At 40.9% G+C, this 21,151-nt stretch overlaps 1 protein-coding gene across 2 annotated transcripts in view; it reads right to left on the bottom strand.

Annotated features, from left to right (window-relative positions):
- erf (Ets2 repressor factor) overlaps positions 1–21,151 on the bottom strand; it is a 71,890-nt gene that overhangs the window by 10,331 nt on the left and 40,408 nt on the right. For both annotated transcript variants that reach the window (XM_085148451.1, XM_085148449.1), the window contains exon 2: positions 6,211–6,445. In XM_085148451.1, the coding sequence (XP_085004577.1) occupies positions 6,211–6,445 (235 nt within the window). The remainder of the gene's footprint in view (positions 1–6,210; positions 6,446–21,151) is intronic.

Raw genomic sequence — 21,151 nt, 5'->3', positions numbered from 1 at the left:
TGAGCCTAGCCCCCAGCTAGCTATCAAGCTAGTGGGTAACAGACGTCTCCGAAAACGTCGGAGCGCTTTTGAAAATATGTGGTGTCTTGATAAACTGAGCAGATATTTGAGGTTTACACAGCTACATTCTCGCCTGAAAACGCGTTAAACGTTTATTTTGTGACCCAGAAAGAATAATAAGAGTAATATTAAAACTAACTAGCTGCCGCCATTGTTGGAAACTGAGCTGGGCTGCGCTATGAATTCTGGGACACAGCTCCTTCTTCTTCTTCGGGGTTTAACGGCAGCTGGCATCCTTGTACATGCAGTGCTGCCATCTTCTGTTTCAGTCCGTTATTACACTCTTAAATCCTACTACTTATTCCTGCGTCTTTTGTGATCTTACAAAGCTTCAAACGACGTAATCGTGACTAGTTGACTAATCGTGGCAGCCCTAATCAGGACATCTTTAAAAATCTAAAATTAATGTGTGACACATCATTTTAGGTTTCCTAAATCCCGTTGGGTTTGTGTAAGGATAAAAATCTATAGAGAAATCATGTGAATTAGGGAGCAGTTGAAAGTAGTTTTTTCTGTCAGTTTACTTTGATGGAGCTGCCAAACGACGGCTCATTTCCACACAGCTTTACTGTCCTTTGTGCATCACAGTAACTTAACAATAAAAGGTGTTAAGAAGAAATACTTTAGTTAGTGCTTTGGGTGCACACGCCTCTCAGGGTGCGACGAGGCAATGAATCAGTATTACCTTTCTTCTACTCGTTGGCCATTTAATAAATCAAAATACGTATTAAACATCTGTAAATTAAACCTTGTGTTAAGAAAAACAAAGATTTTGGTGGACGCCTAAATCTTTTGTGCAAGCCTTCAGCCTCACAACAATAACGTTTTTTTTTTTTATTTCCTTCCTCCATCTGTAAAGTAGCTGATTTGAAATATGAAGTCAAATCACAATCAAATGGCATGCACTGCTATTTGCTTCGACACTTGAGAACTATGTAGAGGTGAAAAATTAACAGGAGTGTGCAGGCGAAACCCAGTGCAAACAAAAAAGGTGGAAAAACTCATAACAAATCAGTATATACACACACACAGCATTGAATAGCAGGATCTGTGTGTGGGTCTTAATAATATCAGGGCTGTGCGTACTGTGAAAGCTGGTGGACATAATGTTCGCTGACATGATAAATGGAAGGCACTTTGAACAAATCGGGGAAAAGGGCAGGCACATATGTGTGAAAGAAACACGCACACACAATCTCAAACAGCAGAGTCAATATGGGGCAGCCAGTCTCACATCGTGGGGCCCCGGTTCTCTCGAGGCCTCGTGGTCTTTGAACTTCCTTCAAACAAACTAGAAAGGACTTTGGACCGTACAGACGCGACTTCTGTGCAGCGAACGCACATGCAGATATGAAGGAGCCCAAAAACACATACGCTCGATAACACGCACCGTATGAAGAAACGTTCATATGTGTACCGGCGCGTGTTTGCTTCAAAAGGCGGCGGGAAGCATCAATCAAAGATGAAGAGGACTTTCTTCTGACGACGTCAGAATTAATTAACAGCTCGTTGTTAAAAAGGTTTAGAAAACCACAGAAAAGGCGTTCACAGCAGAGCCTGGCTCCAGCTGCTCCTTGATGTGAAACACAGAGAGCAGGGAGAAAGTAACTGCTGAGATATCAAACTGACTGTTAATATACTGTTAATTCTCTGTGGCTTAGTTCCTTCGTGGGGATAAGAGCCCTGTAATGCCCACACTCACATTTGGTCTGTTTTTGTGTATTAGCAATGAGTTTAATAAGTTTCAGTTCACAGAGGAGATCAAAGGGGCTCCCAGTTTATCACCCAGTGGTTTCAGACTGAACTTAAAGGACAACGCTGCCAAATATTTCCTGATGTGTTGTCACTTCAGATGGTTTTTCCTCTATGCTCAAAATAGGTCTTTGCAGGGGGTAACAGCACACATGGGCACCATTGGCCTGCACAGAGTTAAGGCAATGAGTCTGTGCTGCTTTACTTAACAGTTGTTAGTGCATTCTGATATTTTGGGCCATTTGGTAAACAGAAATGTGTTTTATGAGTAAATGAAGCCAAACTTTAAAAAAAAGAATATACAGGTCCTATTTACAGTTTGGTGACTTGACTTTGGTGCAACCACACTTGTACCAAAAACTGCTAGTACTGATTGTCTTTTAAACATGTTAAGCTTGAAATGCTACTACAGTGGGGCTTAAAACCCGAGTCTTTATGATATACAATGACTTCTTAGTGATGGATTTGTTGTGTATTTGGCTGCAAGTGGTTGAATCTCTCTTAATTTCCAAGCTCAGTGGTAGCCAACTAGTTAGTCCCAGCCTCTCTCATTATGTCTTCCCTAATGCCTGGCTCAATGGCCTCATCATTGAATCTTTAGAGAGGCTGTTGTCTTCGAGTTGGGGATACAAACTCTTCAGGACAGTGCAATAATAAGAACTATCAGAAGGTGGAAAGCTGCTATATGTGGTGCTACGCCGAGCTCACGGAGGCTGCAGAGTAGTGTAAGGACCACTGCTGCTGACTGCAGCCCAGGACGGTGCCTTTGAATTCAATTCAATTCAATTTTATTTATATAGCGCCAAATCACAACAAATGTCGCCTCAAGGCGCCTTTGGACTTCAACTACAGTACAAGAGACTCAGTGTAGCGCATGCACAGTCTGTGAGATTGCACCTCTGGCAGGTTTGTCTTTGTAGAGCTTCACATTACATGTGGACATTTCAGAAGCGTAACATTTTGTCTGCTCTAAGTCTTTTATTTTGACAACTGACCGGACTCTCTGCCATTCCTGGGTGTGACTTCCTGTACTGATATGCTCTGTTCAGCTTTATGAAGCTTTTGTTTCGGACACTATTGAGCAACATGCAGCCGATTGCTTCTTCTGAAATGCAAGCATTATCCGGCGTAGGTGCAATTAGCTGCGCTGGAGCTCAAAAGAATCGATGCGGTGCTTGTCGTTTGTCTCGCTTAATGCATTCGACAAAAAAGTAGTCAGCAAAAATAAAATAAAGATTAGGGGATTGTGGCGGATGTGTGTATTCGCATATGTGGGCACACGTGCAAGCCACCCTACCCATACACCCTCAAATGGAAGTTAAAATGAGTCAGAAACACCGACTTCTGTTGCACTGTTTATCTTTATTGTTGTGTATACTAACAGCCAACCAATGCTGCAAAATAAATACTTGATTCTAATTTGAAAATCATCATCCTCACTTTCTGATCAACAAACTGGTGTTGATATCTGAATTCAAGCTCGGGTAGCATCGCTTTAAATATGCAGGCATATGAAGTTATGTTGGAAAAAATAAAGTTTAAGCAACAAACAACACAGATGGGCTGGAGGAGGGCTGACATATAACAAGGTGTTAAGTGTTTGTGTGTGTTTGGAGGAGCGCGCGTGTGTGTATGTGTGGTGACGAGGCAGCATAACTAGTCATCACCATAGCAAACTATATCCCACACCAACCTACAACACAGGAGGCGACACCAGTGACTGGATGTGTGTGTGTTCACAAGAACAGACTGGAAGCTAAATAAAAATTTGCAGCATCCCACATGTGCTCTGCAGAGGGTGAAGGTGTATGTTTCTAAATCGGCTGACACCCTGGAGTTTCAGCGTGCCGCGCAGATGCACAAATCACGACTACACACCAGTTGTTTTTTTTTCCTTTTCTTCCACCTCGCAAACTGTTGAAAATCAAACAAAATCTACATCAAAGTTACAAAAAAGGCAGAAAAAAAAAAAAAAAAAAAAAAAGAGCTCTAAGTAAGAGATGTAGCTAAATGTCTTTAAGATGAATTATTACTGAACAATAAACAGAAATCTGAAAAGAATTATGAAGAAAAAAGGCTTTTCGCCCCATAGTTTAGAGTCTGTCTGGTGTCTCTCACTGTAAAATAGAGCACAGTTCATGGTAAACTATGATGAAAGCAATTCTTCAGCTCCAATTTTTCAAATATCATTCGAGTTTTTCAACACCTACAAGTTCAAATGAACAGAAAACAAAAAAAGAGACTCAGTATAATTTTAAAATAAATCATAGTCCAATTCTGTTGTGTGTGAATGGACCGTTATCCTAACCCTGTGGTTTGATGTACTTTACTACCCTCAAAGAGGATCCATTTGAAAAATCAATCCAGCACACTTTACTGAGTTTGTCCAGCAGACGTTCAAAACAACACGATTCAAGCTGCTGTAACTTAACATTTATTTATGAAACTGTCTACCCTCCTGCGTTGTGGATAGATTTTATAAATACATGACCTATGACCTAAATACAGTGGAACCCCGACTTATGAAATTAATTAGTTCCCGAGGGTCTTTCGCAAGTCGAAAATTTTCGTAAGTCGAAGCACCTATTTTGACTGAACAATAGGTTATAGGCTAATTGCTAACTGCAACAACAGTACGTTGTTGAAGTGGAACAACGAAGCGCAAGTATGAAAGCCAAGGGGGTTGTCACATGATTCGGAAGGCATTGTGGGCATTGTAGGGATTCTGGGCTCAGCCAATCAGAGCCAGCGGATTTTGTTACACGGGCATTTTGCCGTAACACGGGCAGAAATATTGCCGTTAAGTGCCTTTGTAACTTTAATTTTTCGTTAAATGGGGCATTCGTAAGTCGGGGTTTCACTGTATATGGCTTCGCATTAGTATCAGCTAGCTGGGAAAAGCTGGCTGTTTTTCATTGGTGTTAATAGATCAACAAATACGAGCCATCCTAGCTCTCCAGTCCTGATGTGGAATGGATAAAACTCAGGTGTAACGAGGCTCGGCTTTGGTGATGAAGGCTTCTACAGCAGTACGGAAAAGTGAGTAGACCTAAGCTTACTTTAAGCTTAGCTACAGGTTGGTTACTTGGGATGTTAGTGGTGACCAACTGAATAATTTAGAGGAAAAAAAAAAAAGATTTAAAGTAAACAGAAACCATCATTAACCTAATGTGTTGCAGCTTTCTCTGACACAGTCTAAAGCTCATTAAAGTAGTGCAGATCTGAACTGGACTGATAACATCTTAGAAACAACAGGTAACTGTGCTTGTGATTTACTAAAATAATAAGCCAATTTAACCAACCTGGCACCAACTAGCAAGCACAGCAAAGGTTAACTTTTTAATTTCACACTTTCAGACACTTTTAATTAAATGAAGGACAAAACTAAACACTTTCCAAACGGGGAAAAAGGTCACTTGAGATAAAATAAAGTATGTTGTTCATCATTTCCAGAAACACTTTTAATCATCAGGAGTTACAATTATCCTCGAGCCATTTGCTGTTAAAATTGCATCTTTCATTTCCGTAAACTAATGAGCAGACTGGCTGGCGAACGTCTTCATCATCAGGTTCAGGTGTCTCTGTTTGAGTGTTTGCCAGACAAAGACTTCTGCACTTCTTTTAAAAAACAAACAAACCATTAGAGGTCTATTGCCAACTATCCCTGTATATATTTACACAGGCAGCCATCACCAAAAGGGTCAAACTACAAAGACAAAAGTTTTAATACCAAGTGTTTAAATATACTTTTACCTTTTCTGCTTATAACCAACTATGTTAAGTATTCACTGACTATATGTTTCTGATCCAAGTGTGAGAGTGTGAAATGAGTGGCAAAAATTCTCCATGTGCAATGAAAATTACACATTTCAAACTGAATTTAGAGCACAAAGACACAAATTTTAAGAGATTTTTTTAAACCAACTATGTATCACATTTATTTTAAAAGACTTCAGGGACCTGCGATCATCCGGAGTCAAGTATTGGGTGACCAGATAATGAGTGAAAATTAGAAGCATCGAGGACAAAAGTTCCTGTCTGAAGTTGAACCTTAAACCCTTGAGGCACAAAAGGGGAGCCACTATAAACACGCAGTAATTCATGTTGGTAGTATCAGCAAGTTTCATCCCTGAGAATGACTGCAGGGTGAAATGCATAATGTATTTACATCTAAGAGAGTAAAGGAGTAAAAAAATAAATAAACTGAGGGAACCATGAAAGCACAATCCAGACTCATCTCATGTGTGGAAAATATTGTTCATAAATGCAAGTTGTAGTCTTGTTTGAATGGTTAAAGTCTTGCTGAACGTGTGTTTCAAAATATAAAGTGAACAGTGTTTGAGAAGCTGACGCCTGTTAGACCCGTGTTAAAACCATCCCTCCACTCTTCAGTCCCACCTGAGTGCTCTGCTGAGCTTGTCGTAGTTCATCTGCGGTTTACACTTCCTCGCCCCCCACAGGCGGGCCACCTCGTCTGGGTCCTTGATGACAAACTCTCCGTAGTCTCCCTGCCAGGCGATGACATCATGGTACTCCTCTTTCCGGAGCAGCTCCAGAATGAAGTGCCACAGCTGGATCTGCCTGGAGCCCGGGCTCGACTCTGGCTTGTAGGCCCACTCTGGGAAGGCAAACCCTGGGGGTGAAAGAGAGAGGCGTTCAGATGGATGATCGTGACAAGGAAAAGTCTTGTGTTTGAGTCATGTTATTGGTGATCTGCATGTGATTAACTATGATCCCTCTGAAGCCTTTAATTGTCGACTGGACTGGACTGCGGCCATTTTGTTGCCAGGGTCAACATCACAACAGCTGTAAACTGCTTTTGTTTAAGCTAATACCCCTCAGGATTTTAAACTATGAGCATAACAGGTGACAAAGGAACTGTGCTAAGCTAAGAGAGGGGAATATTTGAGAAAGGATATAAGACACAAGATTGATGGGAGCAAAACAAAAAAAACTAAGAAATCCCCAAACATCTCTTTGCAAGGTTTTGGTGCCTCAGTGAAAGCTGGTGATGAGCACTTTCGGTTAAATCTGTTCCCACAGATTGCAGTCATATCAAATCTTCCCCTGCTATCAGCATCAAAGCTGGAAAATCAGCAGCGTTACAACAGATTAACAGGCCTTGAAATATGCACAGACAAAATATAAGCTGCGGTTTTTTATAACTGCTATCAGAGCACAATCTCACCAGAGCACACGCACTATTACCCGAAAGTTTAAAGTATAGGATTTGTGTTGTAAAGCAGTGGGTGGCAGTAAAAGACTCAACACCACTTCTACAGAAGGCCAGGCTGAAAGGCTGCATAGCAAAGGGGCACGCGCACACACGCACACAAACACACACACACCTTATTAGGACCAGATGTGCCTTGGCAATCAGGCTGAGAAAGCTGAGGGTGGGAAACATATGGGCACAATATAACAATGTTAAATTTTGTGAGTGTGTGTGTGTGTGTTTATGTAACTGTAAAGAAACACACTATCCTAAATACCAAGGTTACAATCAGTTTCCCACACTCTACAAAGTCTGTCATATCTATACAGCAATGACGGCGAACTGTTAACAACGATATGCTCAAGGCTGCTGGACTGTAACGCTGTGTGACGTGGCCCGTTGAACCAAGTTTGATTAAACTGCAAGACACTCATGCTGAAAGGTAGGTGCCATTGCATAACCATGCTATGCAGAAAGCTACGCGATGTATAAGAGTATGCAACCAACAAATGGGCGCAGTAAACTGGGAAATGCTTTTTTCTTTTTATCCTTTATGGCCCTGTCAACATGTGAAAGGAAAGCGCTCTGGGGCAGCTCCATAAAAGCAGCCAATAACACAAAAAACAACCACACAAAATAGGCGAAATGCCAGATGAAAACCAGATAAGATGACATTAAAACAGAAAAGAGGGGCATAAGCTGTGAGAATCAATAAAAAGGTGCACACCTGGTAACTAAACTCCAGTATGTGGACCTGGGGTCCAGATGTTGATTCAAATTTTTCATTGCGCTTCTCTTGTTGTCTGCACTGACTGTTTACTAGGATGGGGATCAGTTATGAATAGGTTTCCTTTAAGACTGTTTTTACATTATTAGAGGTTTAGTTATTGTTGCAAACGGCAGTATCATAGGGATTATTGTAAGTTGTGGATGATGCCTCGCCATTGAATGAGCTCACTGGCCCTTTGGCTGCATGAGCCAAAATGAAGCCATGTTGCGAATAAATCAAAGAAACTCATTGTCACAGCACTGTCTGAGTAAAATGGCTGTAAATCTGATGATGGCTCAGACCTGTGGCTTTTTAACAGTGCTTCATTCATAGCTGCAGGAAACTGCATTCATGAGTTACAACACAAGAGCTCACACTCCTAAAAGTCCAAACATTATGTCCTTCATGCTGTAGCTACATTATAACTGCAAACTCATCTGAAGCCCTACGCCGTAACCTGATGTGCACCTCACCCATCAGTGAGAAAATAACAATCATTGTCTTTATGTAATGAATGAGAACCATAGAATCAAAATAAAGACTAACGAATGTCAGCAAATTCCTGGAAGGCGATTGCGTAATGAACATGAGGAAATCTACAAAGAAGTGGATTAAAAAGAGTAGAGACCCATGAGGGAAAGAAGTCAGAGCATTTTATTAGTTTCTGTCAGCTGGCGTTGCATATAAAACACCAGGACCACGAGGTAATTAATACATAATGCACCAGCACAAATGCCAGCAATGACATCGGCCACTTGCGTAGGTTACGTCGTAGGCCCTGCAAAGTCTGCCTGCAGAAGTCTAAAACAGGCCCTTGGCTGTAGGTTTGGCCTTCTATAGAGGAGAGAGATCAGAATGTTGCCTTTGTATGAATGTTTTACGAACCGAGCCAAACAGCATGCAGACATTATGTTTTGGTCTGGTACCCAAAATATTTAGCCTGGATCTGTGCGCACTTGCTCTTTTCTTTGAAATAAACAAAACAGCAGACGTCAGTTGATCAAAAAAAAAGTACTTTTTTAATCGGAGCAGAAAGGGGCTTTTTACAGTGTTTCTGTCAAAAGGTCATTTTTGCTACAGAGGTGTTTGTATCTATTTGAGTCCTTCACTGTGAACCAGTTAAAAGTGCAACAAATGACGGAAACAAATCGTGTGTGAAGGTGTTTTGTGAAGCTTGAGTGGATGACAAACTCTACAGTGGGTCAACATCATCCCTAACCACACACACACACACACACACACAAACAGGTAGCACATCCTCAACACACCATGTGATTTGCTTTCACATACAACTGCCCGTGCTGATACTGTTCGCAGTGCTGCGATACATTCAAATTCAGACCACAGAGGTGCTTGTGTTTACAATCCGCTTTGAAATTAACACGTGTTTTCTCTAACAGATCACATTTTATTAGCAGGTGTAAATGGAGTCAAAGTGAGTCATGGAAAAACTAACCCAGTTGGAAACCAAAGTCCACTATCAGGTGTGCAAAGTGGAGCTGGGCCTCACCATGAATACATAAGTCAGGGAAATAGCGGTGTAAGTATCAGCTGCAGAAGCAGACTGTATCAGTAATGCATAACCGACCAAAACTGGCAACATCTAACCACAACAAAAGATGGTGCGTAAACTAAAACCTATGGAGACATCAGTCATACAGAGAGAAAGAAAGCCACAAAAAAGGACTTGGCTGATGTTTACAATACACAGCGCAGCCACATAACAAGAAATCATATACACATACCACTCAACCATGGAAGCAGATCCTTTAGAGCATGAAAAACTATTCATAATATCATCACAGGACTTCAAATTCTGCAAACACCGGCATGCTGCCACACTGGTGCAAGCTCCTTGTGTATCAACATCTGGCTAAGTAACGGAGACACACCAGTAGAGTAATGATCAAATTTAAGAACATTTTGTTGTTCAGCACACTCCAAAACGTTACAAAAAAGTAATACATGCTATCACTCATCACGCCCCCCCCCCCCCCCATCTCTCTCCCATCAAATTAATGATATTTCATAAATGTTCCTGCATCAAGGGGGATCAATCCATAAGCCTGAGTCATCACATCACAGTGATGGAGACATTTTATGAATTCAAACTGACTGACCTAACCATTTACAAAAGCGCATTAGTCATCTAAATTTGTATTGCAACATTTTTTTTTTAAATTCGTGGACGGTCAGAGTAGCTCTGCATGATTCACGGTTCAAAATAATCTTTATCTTACAGTCGGGCCTCGCTGCAGCCTCTCAGTTCATTGACTGTCTGAGCCATACTAGCTATACCACCTTCGTTTTAGCAACCTTTCTTTTGATTGGCTGCCCCTCTTAACATAATGTTTCAGCAATAGGTAGGTGGTACAACAGTTATACAATTCAGCTATTTGCCTTCACTTATATCACACAGATTTTGGAATTACAAAAAGAAAAAAAGGGGCTTGAGAAACTTTGGTCCTGTTGAATACGAGTAACCAACACTGTAAGTTTGTTTATACATGTGACAGAAACTAAAGGAGTGTAAGTTTTCTGACGTGACTTTCACTCTCCAAATCAGCAAATATGCTGGCTACAACTATAAGTATTTTCTTTTTTTAAAGTTGGCAGCTACAAAACTTAAGCAATCGTAAGGAAGAGTAAAAAATATCCTGAAAAACAGGCGCACTCCCGGTGACTAATAAACAACATGCTGCTATCTGATCTCCAATGGTGCTCGGAGAGAGCGCCAAAAGACAGACGAGCTGGCTGTGATAGTCGCTAACAGCCATTTGAAGGCAGATTACTAATGGGGTACAAGCATATGATTCATACAGCGGACAATAAGGCTCTTGTCACTGGGGACAGGTTAGGCGTTGTGACACAATCGCCGATGAAAAACACACGTGTGCACATGTAGTACATGCACAGATGCCCGGTGACACATACAACGCACAGCGGGGAGGAGGGGATTGAATCGAAGTGGGCGAGCTAATATCTCGCAAAGTACACAGATACACAACACAGGTTAGTGGCGAGAGGTAAGTGGGTTCATGCGTGGGTGCACAGAGCACACAGACAAAGAACACAGAAATAGCAACCATGCCCACTGCATGTGTTGCAGATGTCCCTGCTGACTCATAGCTCGTTCGTTTTGTCGTTCGCCTTTCACAGATTCCGCCTTTCTCCCCCTCAACGCCGCAGCCATCGCTTCCTTTCTTTTCTCTTTCATACTGTCCCTCCCTCCCTCACTCACTCAGCCTCTAAGACACACAGTCTCCTAGCAACAAAAGCTTTTAGCTCTAAAAATAAATGGCCGAGTCACGACAAACAAGACAAAATATGATTCGATTACTGAAACTTGCCAAAAGAGTTTCGAGTTTGCAGCGCAGAGTCAGAGAGCTGCAGCGTGAGGGTGCGATCTGTCTAAAGCCGCCTGGCCAGAAGAGCCCTGCTTCACTGTCACGCCGTGTTTACAAAACACACGTTGGCCTGTCCTGAAAGCACTGTAGAGGCACGCTTTTACCATCACAACGATAAATCTGCATTAAAAGTACTGTACACAGTTTACATCTCAGTTCAAAAGAGACACAAGACCTGTTCATTCACGCCTCCTAAACTGATTCAGAAGCAATACAGACGGACCCAGAAAGCCAGACAGCAAGCACCACTGATGGTGCAGCATTTCAACAGATGCACCAATGAGGGTCCAGTTGGAGGTGCATCTGTTACAGCTGGTGGTTACCGCAGTGCGAGTAAAAACACACACTGAGGCTAAAAGCCAGAGAGGTGGAGATCAAAAAGACTAGAGAAGCAATAAAACTGACTCATACAAACTATCACCACCCCTAGGAATCTAGCGCACCCTAAACTTTATGACACGCTTCCAATTAATCTTGTTTAAGAATATTAGGGTTTCAAAATAATAATGAAGGACACCCCTCACGTAACTAGTAATAAAGCACAATTACTTCTGATAGCGGTACAAAGAAAGTTTTTTGGCTCAAAAATTGCCATTTGAGGACCAACTTCACATCCATAGCTGCTCAGCATTTGTTATTTTTTCTCCTTTCATTTTAAGCCAATTAAAACTGTTTAAAATGACTTATTACAGTCCTGGTAAAGCCAAAACCAAAATGTAATTGTGCATGCAGGAAAAACCCTGTCAAATACTAAAATAAGTGTAACTGCAAGTATTAGAAAGCCGCCTACTGCAGACTCTTAGGCAGACTGTAGTTCTTCTAGTGGCCACTTGAAGCTGGCTCCAAAAGCAAGTAAATCTAATGCTAGGCCCAGTTTAACAGCATTAAAATGTATATTAACAAAAACAAACTAACAAAATCTTCGTCTTTGTTTAGTTTCCTTCATAAAAAACTGTGCAATGAATTAGTTTTTACAACTCATCCAATTGTTTCGTAGAATTTGGGGCGTGGCCACTGGGAATGACAAGTAATCAGTGTCTGCTCAGGTTGACTTCCGCTTACTGAGTGGTACAGTCCGTCCAAGAAGTTTGTGCTTCCGCTTCACCCATAGACTTTATGATGCGTCCGGCTGGCCACGCCTGATAGCATAACTTCAGAGACGTAATACCAAAATTAACAAAACCTGAATTCAACTGACCAGTCATGACCAAAGAGCAAAGCCTTGTACTTCAAATAAAAGATCCTCCACTACTGATCTCTATTGTTAAGTGTGCATGTAAAAACATATGCAAAAAATGTGTCTTGTGTGTGCTTTTGCTGGCAGTTTTGCTGTTTTTATTCACACTAGAGCTGTGTACAAAGTGTTAGAGAAGTGTTATGGGACTGTAAACACGCCATCTTCCAGAGAAACTCTTAAAAAAAAGAAAATTTGGAATCTTTTTTAAACATAATGCCAACACGTGAAACTCGTAGAGCTTAGAGAAATACTCCTCAGCAGCAAGTAAAGTGTTAACATGTCTGAGCTATTATGCAGCTTGTTTTATGGCTGCTCTGGTTTAGTCCACGGCTGATGGCGCAGGAGGCCACAAGTCAGTGAAAACTTAAGTAGACAAAGGGGAAAAAAAACCCTTGTACTATCTGGCAAACTTTGCTCCAGACAGGAAGAATTTCTGATTGTCGGGCAGAGGGGGGAAGCACATGATTTCAGGCCTCGCTGGAGTCTATATATAGCCAAGTACAGGGCATTAAAACTCATTTACTATTAGCCTGCAGTCCCAAGCCACCTGCATGCTCCCATCCAAGAGAAACACACAATCTGTGCAGCAATAATCACAGGGTGAGCGGGTTTAACACGCAGGTCTGCTTTTCTTACGGACTCTGACGTCACTCCAGTTGGAACGGTACTCATAATGACCGATAACCATCACTGGGGTATTGTCCAAAAAGTCCTGCAGCCGCTGAGCCCAAACACAGGCTGCCTCTTTCTCTCCAACAAGTTTCTTTAACATGCTGTTAATTCTATCCATCTATCCCCCCGTTTATTTTTCCCTCCCTTCCTCCTATTCTTTGGCGGGCCTATATTTAGCCACTGGAAAGGTCGGTGTGTGTCTGTCTGCAGGGTAATGATCCAGGGCCATGGAGAGAGACCCACAGAGGTAGCAGACCAGGCTCAAATCTCTGAGGAGGCTGGCTCACTGCTGAAATCTGGATTTTTATTTATTTATTTTTAAATCAGTGCAGGGATCAGGATAACACATAAAGGCAGGAAACAAATGGGTACAGAGCAGGAAACGGGGAATCTCTGCTGGGCGTTAACGGCACTGGCATCTGCAGAAAGTCATATTTTGGAGGAAAACGCAAATAAACACATGCGAAAAGAATTAAGATAAAGTTTAAACTTCACTTAACTGCCACTCTATAAGATCTCCAAATTAATGGATTTAAATGATGCACAGAATCTATATTAAAAAGGATAGTGAATTTAAATCACTTGAGTTTAAGGTGATTGACTATTAACGATACACACCAAGTTAACTATCCCTCTTCAACACAACAGACAGTCTAACTCTGCTCTAATGAGGAGTCCTGAGCCTTAAACTACTGTTTAAAAACTCCGCTCCTCACTGAGCTGATCTCATAATTACCCATAAAGGATGGAGTTCAGAATCGAGGAGCCAGCGGCTTAAAGGCAGGGAGGAGTCGTGGAAAACGGATGGGACGAGGAAGGAAGAAATCAGGTGGAAACGCAGACAAGAGAGTGAGGAAGAGGAAGAAAGGTGAAAGAAAAGAAAGAAATCCAGCAGAGATCAAAGGGAAAAGGAGGACGAGTATTCGCAGGTGCACAGTGTGAACCTTCACCCTACGCTCTCACATGATCCTCCATTACATAACGTTAATAAAGAGACAGACGACTGGACACACTGATAAGGAAGGAGGAGATTGTAAGAGAAGAGGTCAGTGTTGGGGAGATGCAGACAGGATGAGCATTTACTAAAGAAGTAGAAGAAAAAAAACCTTAATCTAATCTTATAATGGGGTACGGATATGAGCCTGAAATGTGTGCTTACATGTTCATTTCCCCACCAAGGAACAAAGAGACTAAAAAGAGTAGTATGACGCCAAAGGAAACCAAAAAGCTTTCCAGAGAGAGAGAATCAGAGAGAATAAAGGAAATGAGATATAAAAGGTTGGGTGAATACGTTTTCTATGGAGGAACTGAGAAAAAAAAAAAAAAAAAAAAAAAAAAAAGCGAAGAGGAAGCAGAGCTGGTTACACAAACAAACAAAAAAAAATCTAAACAATGAGCATAATACAAATCTGCTTTATGATATGTCATTCCTAAACTTAGGAATATCACAACTTGATTTAAAAGCAAAAACTTTGCAGCCTTCCCACAAAAAAATAGCATTTATCTCATTTTGATCTCGTTGATAAACTAGTTGACATTTCCTCTGCGATTTCTGTTTCATTCTTCTAACCAACAGCCACTCTTCCCTTTTCCCATCGAAGAGAAGATGTAAAATAAATGCCAGATCAGACAAAGGTCAAATAAATGAAGCACGTAACTGAAATCCCAAGGCTTTGTTTTTATTTAGTTCAGGTTTCTATTTAAAATGTAAACATTTAATCACAAATATCTGATGGTCATTTTGCATGTTTTTATTTAATGACCTCTCCTGGTTTGTGTTTTTTGTTTATTATTCCCAAACATCATAAATGGGTGCTGACCCATTCAAAACGTTTGAAATCATGTAAACTATTAAAAGAAGACGAAAAGGCTGACTAGTCATGTGCATCTCAATAGAAAGTATGGAGTTTGAAGGTTTGTCATATTAGTAAAGCTAATAAAATCCTTTTGAATGTTTAGACCATCTTCACTAGAGCAGAGACAGCTAAAGCACATTAATTTGGGAATCAGCCAGACAGAAAGCTGTCGCGTCTTGAAGGTCCAAACCATCTCGAAGTCAGACAAAACTGTGATTAAGCTGGCCCTGGGTCGGTTTAAACGTGTGCAGTCAAGATACGGTTATTACACTCTAATGTGAGGGGGAGCTCCTTTAAAGCTGCAGCCGATTTAAATATGTCACTACTGTCTTCCTGACGTACCTCAGTTGCATCTTTGGCACCTTTCAATCTCATTAAGACAAATAATTAACTACTAGGATTGCTAGTGGGAAATAAAAAAAAAGGCTGAACAGATTAAAAGCAGCAAAGTAGGCAATCTTCACAGGAAATGATTATTACTGCAGTGATAATGAGAAAAAAAATCCTGAATAGGCACATCAGTGATGATCTCAGAGCTCAAACTTCTATCTCCTAATCTGCAGCCCCTGAGCCAAGGTTGCAGACTTATCACTCTTAGGCCTATTTTCCCAGAGAGGAAAAACACATAAATGCATGCACGCATGCTCCCAAACTCGTCTGAGCATGCTTTCCTTCCAGAAAATGACAACACTGTAAAACATTTGGCTGTGACGAGCACCTGGCTACCTGACTGCTTCACTGAAGATCTCTTCCTGTAGTTATTGTGGAATTTGGAAGGAAATCTTGAATATCTGCGAATAGCAGTGAGTTACAAATGGAGAATGAAACATTGTGCTGTCAGAAGGAAAGTCAGCTGATCTTAAGCCCAACAAATTGGCAAGCATCACATTCAGGAAGTTGCTTTGCTGATTAATAACATCAAACTGAGCGGTCAGCTGGCAAAATGCACAAATAACCTGCCCTTTAGCATGAATGCTTTGCTGGTAAACCACAGAAAAGAAGAAGTAACGTGCCTTATCGAGTGTCATCAAGCCAGATCACAAGGGTCTGCTTTCATTTCAGGGAGAGGGGAAAGAGGGATCGATCAAAAGAAGTGGAAATTGAACATGCAACAAAAGTGAATCCCTATTAAGTAATCAAAACAGATTAAATTAATCTCATTGAAATGTCCTCTACAAGTAAAAGTAAGTATTTACATTTGGACAAATCCATGTAAATTAGGTGAGTTATTTAAATAAATAAATAAATAAATAAATAAAATTTTGCTAATTTTAGATAATTATATTATTTTACTAAAGCTAAAATTCACAATTAAACCAGTCTTATTTCCCAGCTGTTCCACATATACTTACAACACTGACTCATCTTACTTAACAGAAGTCTGAATTTTCCTGTTATTTTAGGTCATGTGATTAACAAAAATGTGACTGATGATAAGCTGATGCTTAAAACAATTAAAAAAAATAATAGTTTTATTACAATTACGGTAGTTTTTCTTTGGGGGAAGGCCAACATTTATTGAATGCAGGAAAAACCCTTGACCTTTACTTCATTTGAAATCCAGCGTGATGGTGGTGTACTGAAAGTACAAAGTTACATTACTTTTGAAATGCTTATGAACTTGACTGCTTAACCACTTATAAAAAGTATATGTGAAGCGATCGATGGAGGCCACAGTGGAGCTGGAGTCACTTGCAGACTGGTGGTGGTGTTACTGAAGGGAATTTCGTGCAGTGGAGGGAGAGAGAAGATAAATATCTGTTTAAAATTTGGCTTCTGTGTTGTGGTTTGGTCACCAGACTACTTTCATTTTCCTCCAACACACAAACGCGCGCGCGCACAGAGCGCGGCAAGGCTAACAGCACAAATCTAGTGACTTTAGCTATTGGACTCGACCATGTGTGTACATTAGTGTGCATGCATCCATGCACACAACCGCACACATACACGTGTCACCGCAGCCCAGAATAGGTCTGCAGCTCCAAATTCAGGGAGCCGGATGAGTGACTCATTCTCGTAGTCCCTGCCAGTCAAACTCCATCTCCTCCTTCCACAGCCCCAACCACCCCCTTTCCCTTTCAGCATCTTTCCATACAGACAAGGAGGCTCCACTGCTGATTACAACAATGCTAAAGGTTTATTTTATGGATGCAACAAAAAGAAAATAAAGCAATGAAAAATCAACAAACTGCTCCTCTCTGTTTTTCCATCTGAAATAAACATATTAATATCCCTAAAGCCATAAAACTTTGCAGCGTAGATAATGATGCCAAGAGCTAATCAGATACGAGTGTGCATGTCTGGAAAATTATTAACACCTGTAGTTCAAAGCTATACATGTGTCGGCTTCTATAGCGACTCCTTGGGATGCATTTTTACTACACTCTTACCCATAAGATGTCAGAGATTTAACATGATCTAAGCCACACTTGGTTAAGCTCCTTATGTGGATAAGGAAAAACTTCCCTGCCCAAATGAAAAGCTTGTCCTGGACTTACTATACAACAGGTGTCATGTAGGGCTGGGCGATATGACCCAAAATTCATATCTCGATATTTTTTTTAAAGCCATAAAGTAAGAACAAAAAGAGAGTTCATAGTCAAAGCTGTGTCCCAGATGTCACACAGGCACTTTTATTAACATAGAGCATAGATGTACATAAAATTTACTCAAAAATAAATTATCAGCATTTATTAAATAATAATAATGCTCCATAAATAAAAGAAAACAATGTTGTTTTTGTGCATAACAAAAAGCTCACAATTGTGCAGTCAAAATGTAAACTAAAAGATGCAGAGCATAGTAACAAAGACAGATTTCACACCTGCTCTGTTCCCAACTTCTACTGCGTGTCTGACAGCATTGAGTTTGAAATCCTCTTTGTAACCACGTCTCTTAACAGGTGCCATTTATGGTCCTTATACACAGTAGGGTAATATTACGTTGAAGCACAGTACGTATCACTCCGCGAGGCTCCTCGGTAGCCGTAATGCTCCAACAATCCATCAAGCGGTGCAGCAGCGTAGCTTACCAAAGTCGTACTAAAACATTGCTGAGCGCTGTGTACCACATAAAATCAGTTTGCAGCCATCAAGCACAACCAGAATTCATACATAAGACGCGCTGTCAACTTTTGAGAAAATGAAAGGATTTTAGGCTGTGCAGCCCCTCTGGGCTGCATGGCGTTAGCGTGGTTAGCTCGTTAGCGTGGTTAGCTAGCTAACACGTTGATGGCGTCCAGCCCCACGCACGGGGCGATGCGCAGTAACTCGTTAACGGAGATTTGCCGTGTCCATCTTGTCGCTTCCTGCAGGTGAAGCGATGGGGGAGGAGGGGGAGTTGTGTTCAGTGAAGGGGGGGCGAGGCCAAGTAATGTTGCGTAAAGACAAAAGTGAACAAAAGAGAGGCAAACTTGCGGCTCCACTAGTATAGTTATAACGTAACATAGACTATATCGATATAAAGGATATTGTCACATCTTATATCTCGTATAAAAATATATCGATATTTTTTAAAAACTCGATATATCGCCCAGCTCTAGTGTCATGCACACCGAGAGAGAGCTGGGAGCAGAAGAAACAGTACTGGACAAATAAATTAAAAACTGAGATTTAAACCAAACTGCACATCAAACCAACCTTCTATCACTCATTAAGTGACTTAGTGAGTCTACGACACAGTCATTCGCATGCTTCTCAGTTTTTTGTGATCGCATGGACAAGCAGTATAACACAAATGACTGTTTGGCTGTCCAGCTGCCCATGTCTGCAACAGTTTTACACCTCAAGTCGGGATATCTACAGGCATCTCCCACATAAAAGGGTACTTACGTGGGCTACCCCGGTATATTCATCACTGTTCAAGACTGTGGAGTTGGCATGTTGGTTAGAATCCAATTCAATAGGAAACACTATCTAATATCAACCCAGCACAGACACCAATTCAATGTCACTTCTTTTTTGTCCCTTTTTTGACCGCCAGATCTCTGTAACATTTATCCAAGCACAAAGAGATATGTGCTCAAATATCATTAAAATTGTGATAAAGTAAAACAACAACAGGACTCAGAAGTGCGTGCCACAGCACCTCCATGTAGTTACAGAAATTGAGAGGTAGATGATCGTCCTGCTTGTTGGACTGTCTGATTGCAGCAACTTTATCTCAGCGCCATGATACGATTGTTGCTGTGATCTGGTGCTATATAAATCAAATTCAGCTGAATTTGTGTTATGATCCACTACAGTCAGTGAAGATTAAAAAGTTTCAAATGCAAATAAGACTTTGAGCTACTCTGAGAATATTATCACAGGCCATGACAGTCTGGAGAAAATCTACCCAATTCACCTCAAACTGCTCCTGAACCTCAGCCACACAAATACAGAAGTTTGCTGAACAGAAAAAGTTCTTCTCCATTTTCTTCTTAACCCGAATATGAACATTTGACATCGATGCCAGACCCAGACTTCAGCGTTGGCTCACATCCTTTATCTACCACATGTGGCTCATAGTACAGTCACAGTGACAGTAATTCACTCTGGACGAGTGTCCGTGAAATTCTTAAAAAACAGCCCGCATGGGACTTTCTACATGTGTGACGTCTGGGAGGGTTAGTCAGCTTTTCCTCATTGGTAGAGTCACCGCAGTCTTAATTCCTCTTTTGCATTAAAGTTGGATCTTCCAGTCTCTAGACAGAGTGGCTCGCTCCCTGTGTAAAAACATTAAAAGACAGAGGCACGACGGCGTCACCGCAGGGAGATGGCAGCCCAAATGAGCACGCCATGCTCACAAGCTTTAGTGAGAAAATTAGAAGAGTGTGTCTGTGTGTGCGTATGTTAATGCAAGCCAGATATCACCCGTTTTCATGGCATGTGGGGGGTCCAGGCCCCCTAATAAAGTGTGCATGCTGTGAGTGGGCGGGATGACTGAGTGTCTGTCTGAGGGACTAACTGACTTTTACGTCTGAATAAAACAGAAACCGTCTCATTCATCACTGCCTGTGGCCCCGAGGGTTTCGAGCAACCTTCAGGGACACTGAATGGGTCACATGAGTTACCAGAAGAACAAGGACAGCACTTTCAACCTAATAAATTTAACATGTAAAAATGATACTGTTATTTGATAGTTAATGAGTCAGCATTCTTTCTCATTTAGATCATTCTTTTCATTATGGCTCATTGGTCATATTGTCTGAGGAAACATACACAAAGCTTTTAGACTGCCAAGATCTTGAAATAACTGCGCTTCAGGTTACTGAGTTTGTGTGCTGCTGGTGATAAAGCTCGGAAAGAACAAACTTTATAAAAAAGTTTATGACCTTAACGATGGCACTGGCCCGATCAAATGGAGCCTTTCTTATCACCAATAAAATTTAACGTCTACCTTTGAAACAGAGAACAGGACAAGTCCAGCCCTGTGTTCACCTTTAAAGTTTTGGCAGCTAAAAATGCACAAACCTGTTAACTGAACAGAGGCCAAGACGATGTCTGAAATCACTCATGCTTTTATATACTTAACATTAATAACCACAATGGCTCTGAAGATAATCTACTGATAGGAAAAAGTAAAATAAAATCTGTTATCAGGGTGTCTACAGATAAGTTCAATTTAAGACTTCTTAAATACCTCTTGCAAGAAATTTCAGTTTTTACTGGCTTACAATGGGCCTTTGAGGGTGATCACACATATAAGCTCGACTGGGCTGGTCTGTGTCATCTTACATAACAGAAGTTTGTTCATTTTCCTGTTATTTATGGCTATTTGATAAATGATAGTGTATATTATGTTCAAGTAAATTAAGCCACCTTTGGTGGATTTTTGTGGAGTCCTGGTGATTTTCCTCTGATGGGAGGCCAAAACCTCTGTGGTGGAAGCCAACAATTATATATGCAGGTAAAACCCTAAATTTAAAACCAAACTTGAAATGAAAATATAAATCAAAAGGGACAAAAGAAAATAAACCAAACAAAAACAAGTTTTCCAAGTAAACAAATGTTTCAGATCAAAATAACCCGTGTGGTAAAAAAGTCAAAATATTTGGTTACGTTTAGGAAAATTATTCCAAAAAATATGAATTTTGTCCCAAATCATATCACTTTGTCCTAAATTTGAAACACTTGCCCCACACAGGGCGCTACATTATCATTGCCAGATAATGGGTTAGACTGCCAAGAGTAACAGTCATTC

Source organism: Neolamprologus multifasciatus, chromosome 22, assembly GCF_963576455.1.
Source record: "Neolamprologus multifasciatus chromosome 22, fNeoMul1.2, whole genome shotgun sequence".
Taxonomy (NCBI): domain Eukaryota; kingdom Metazoa; phylum Chordata; class Actinopteri; order Cichliformes; family Cichlidae; genus Neolamprologus; species Neolamprologus multifasciatus.
The sequence above is the reverse complement of the archived record's forward strand: the minus strand, read 5'-3'. Positions and strand labels throughout refer to the sequence as shown.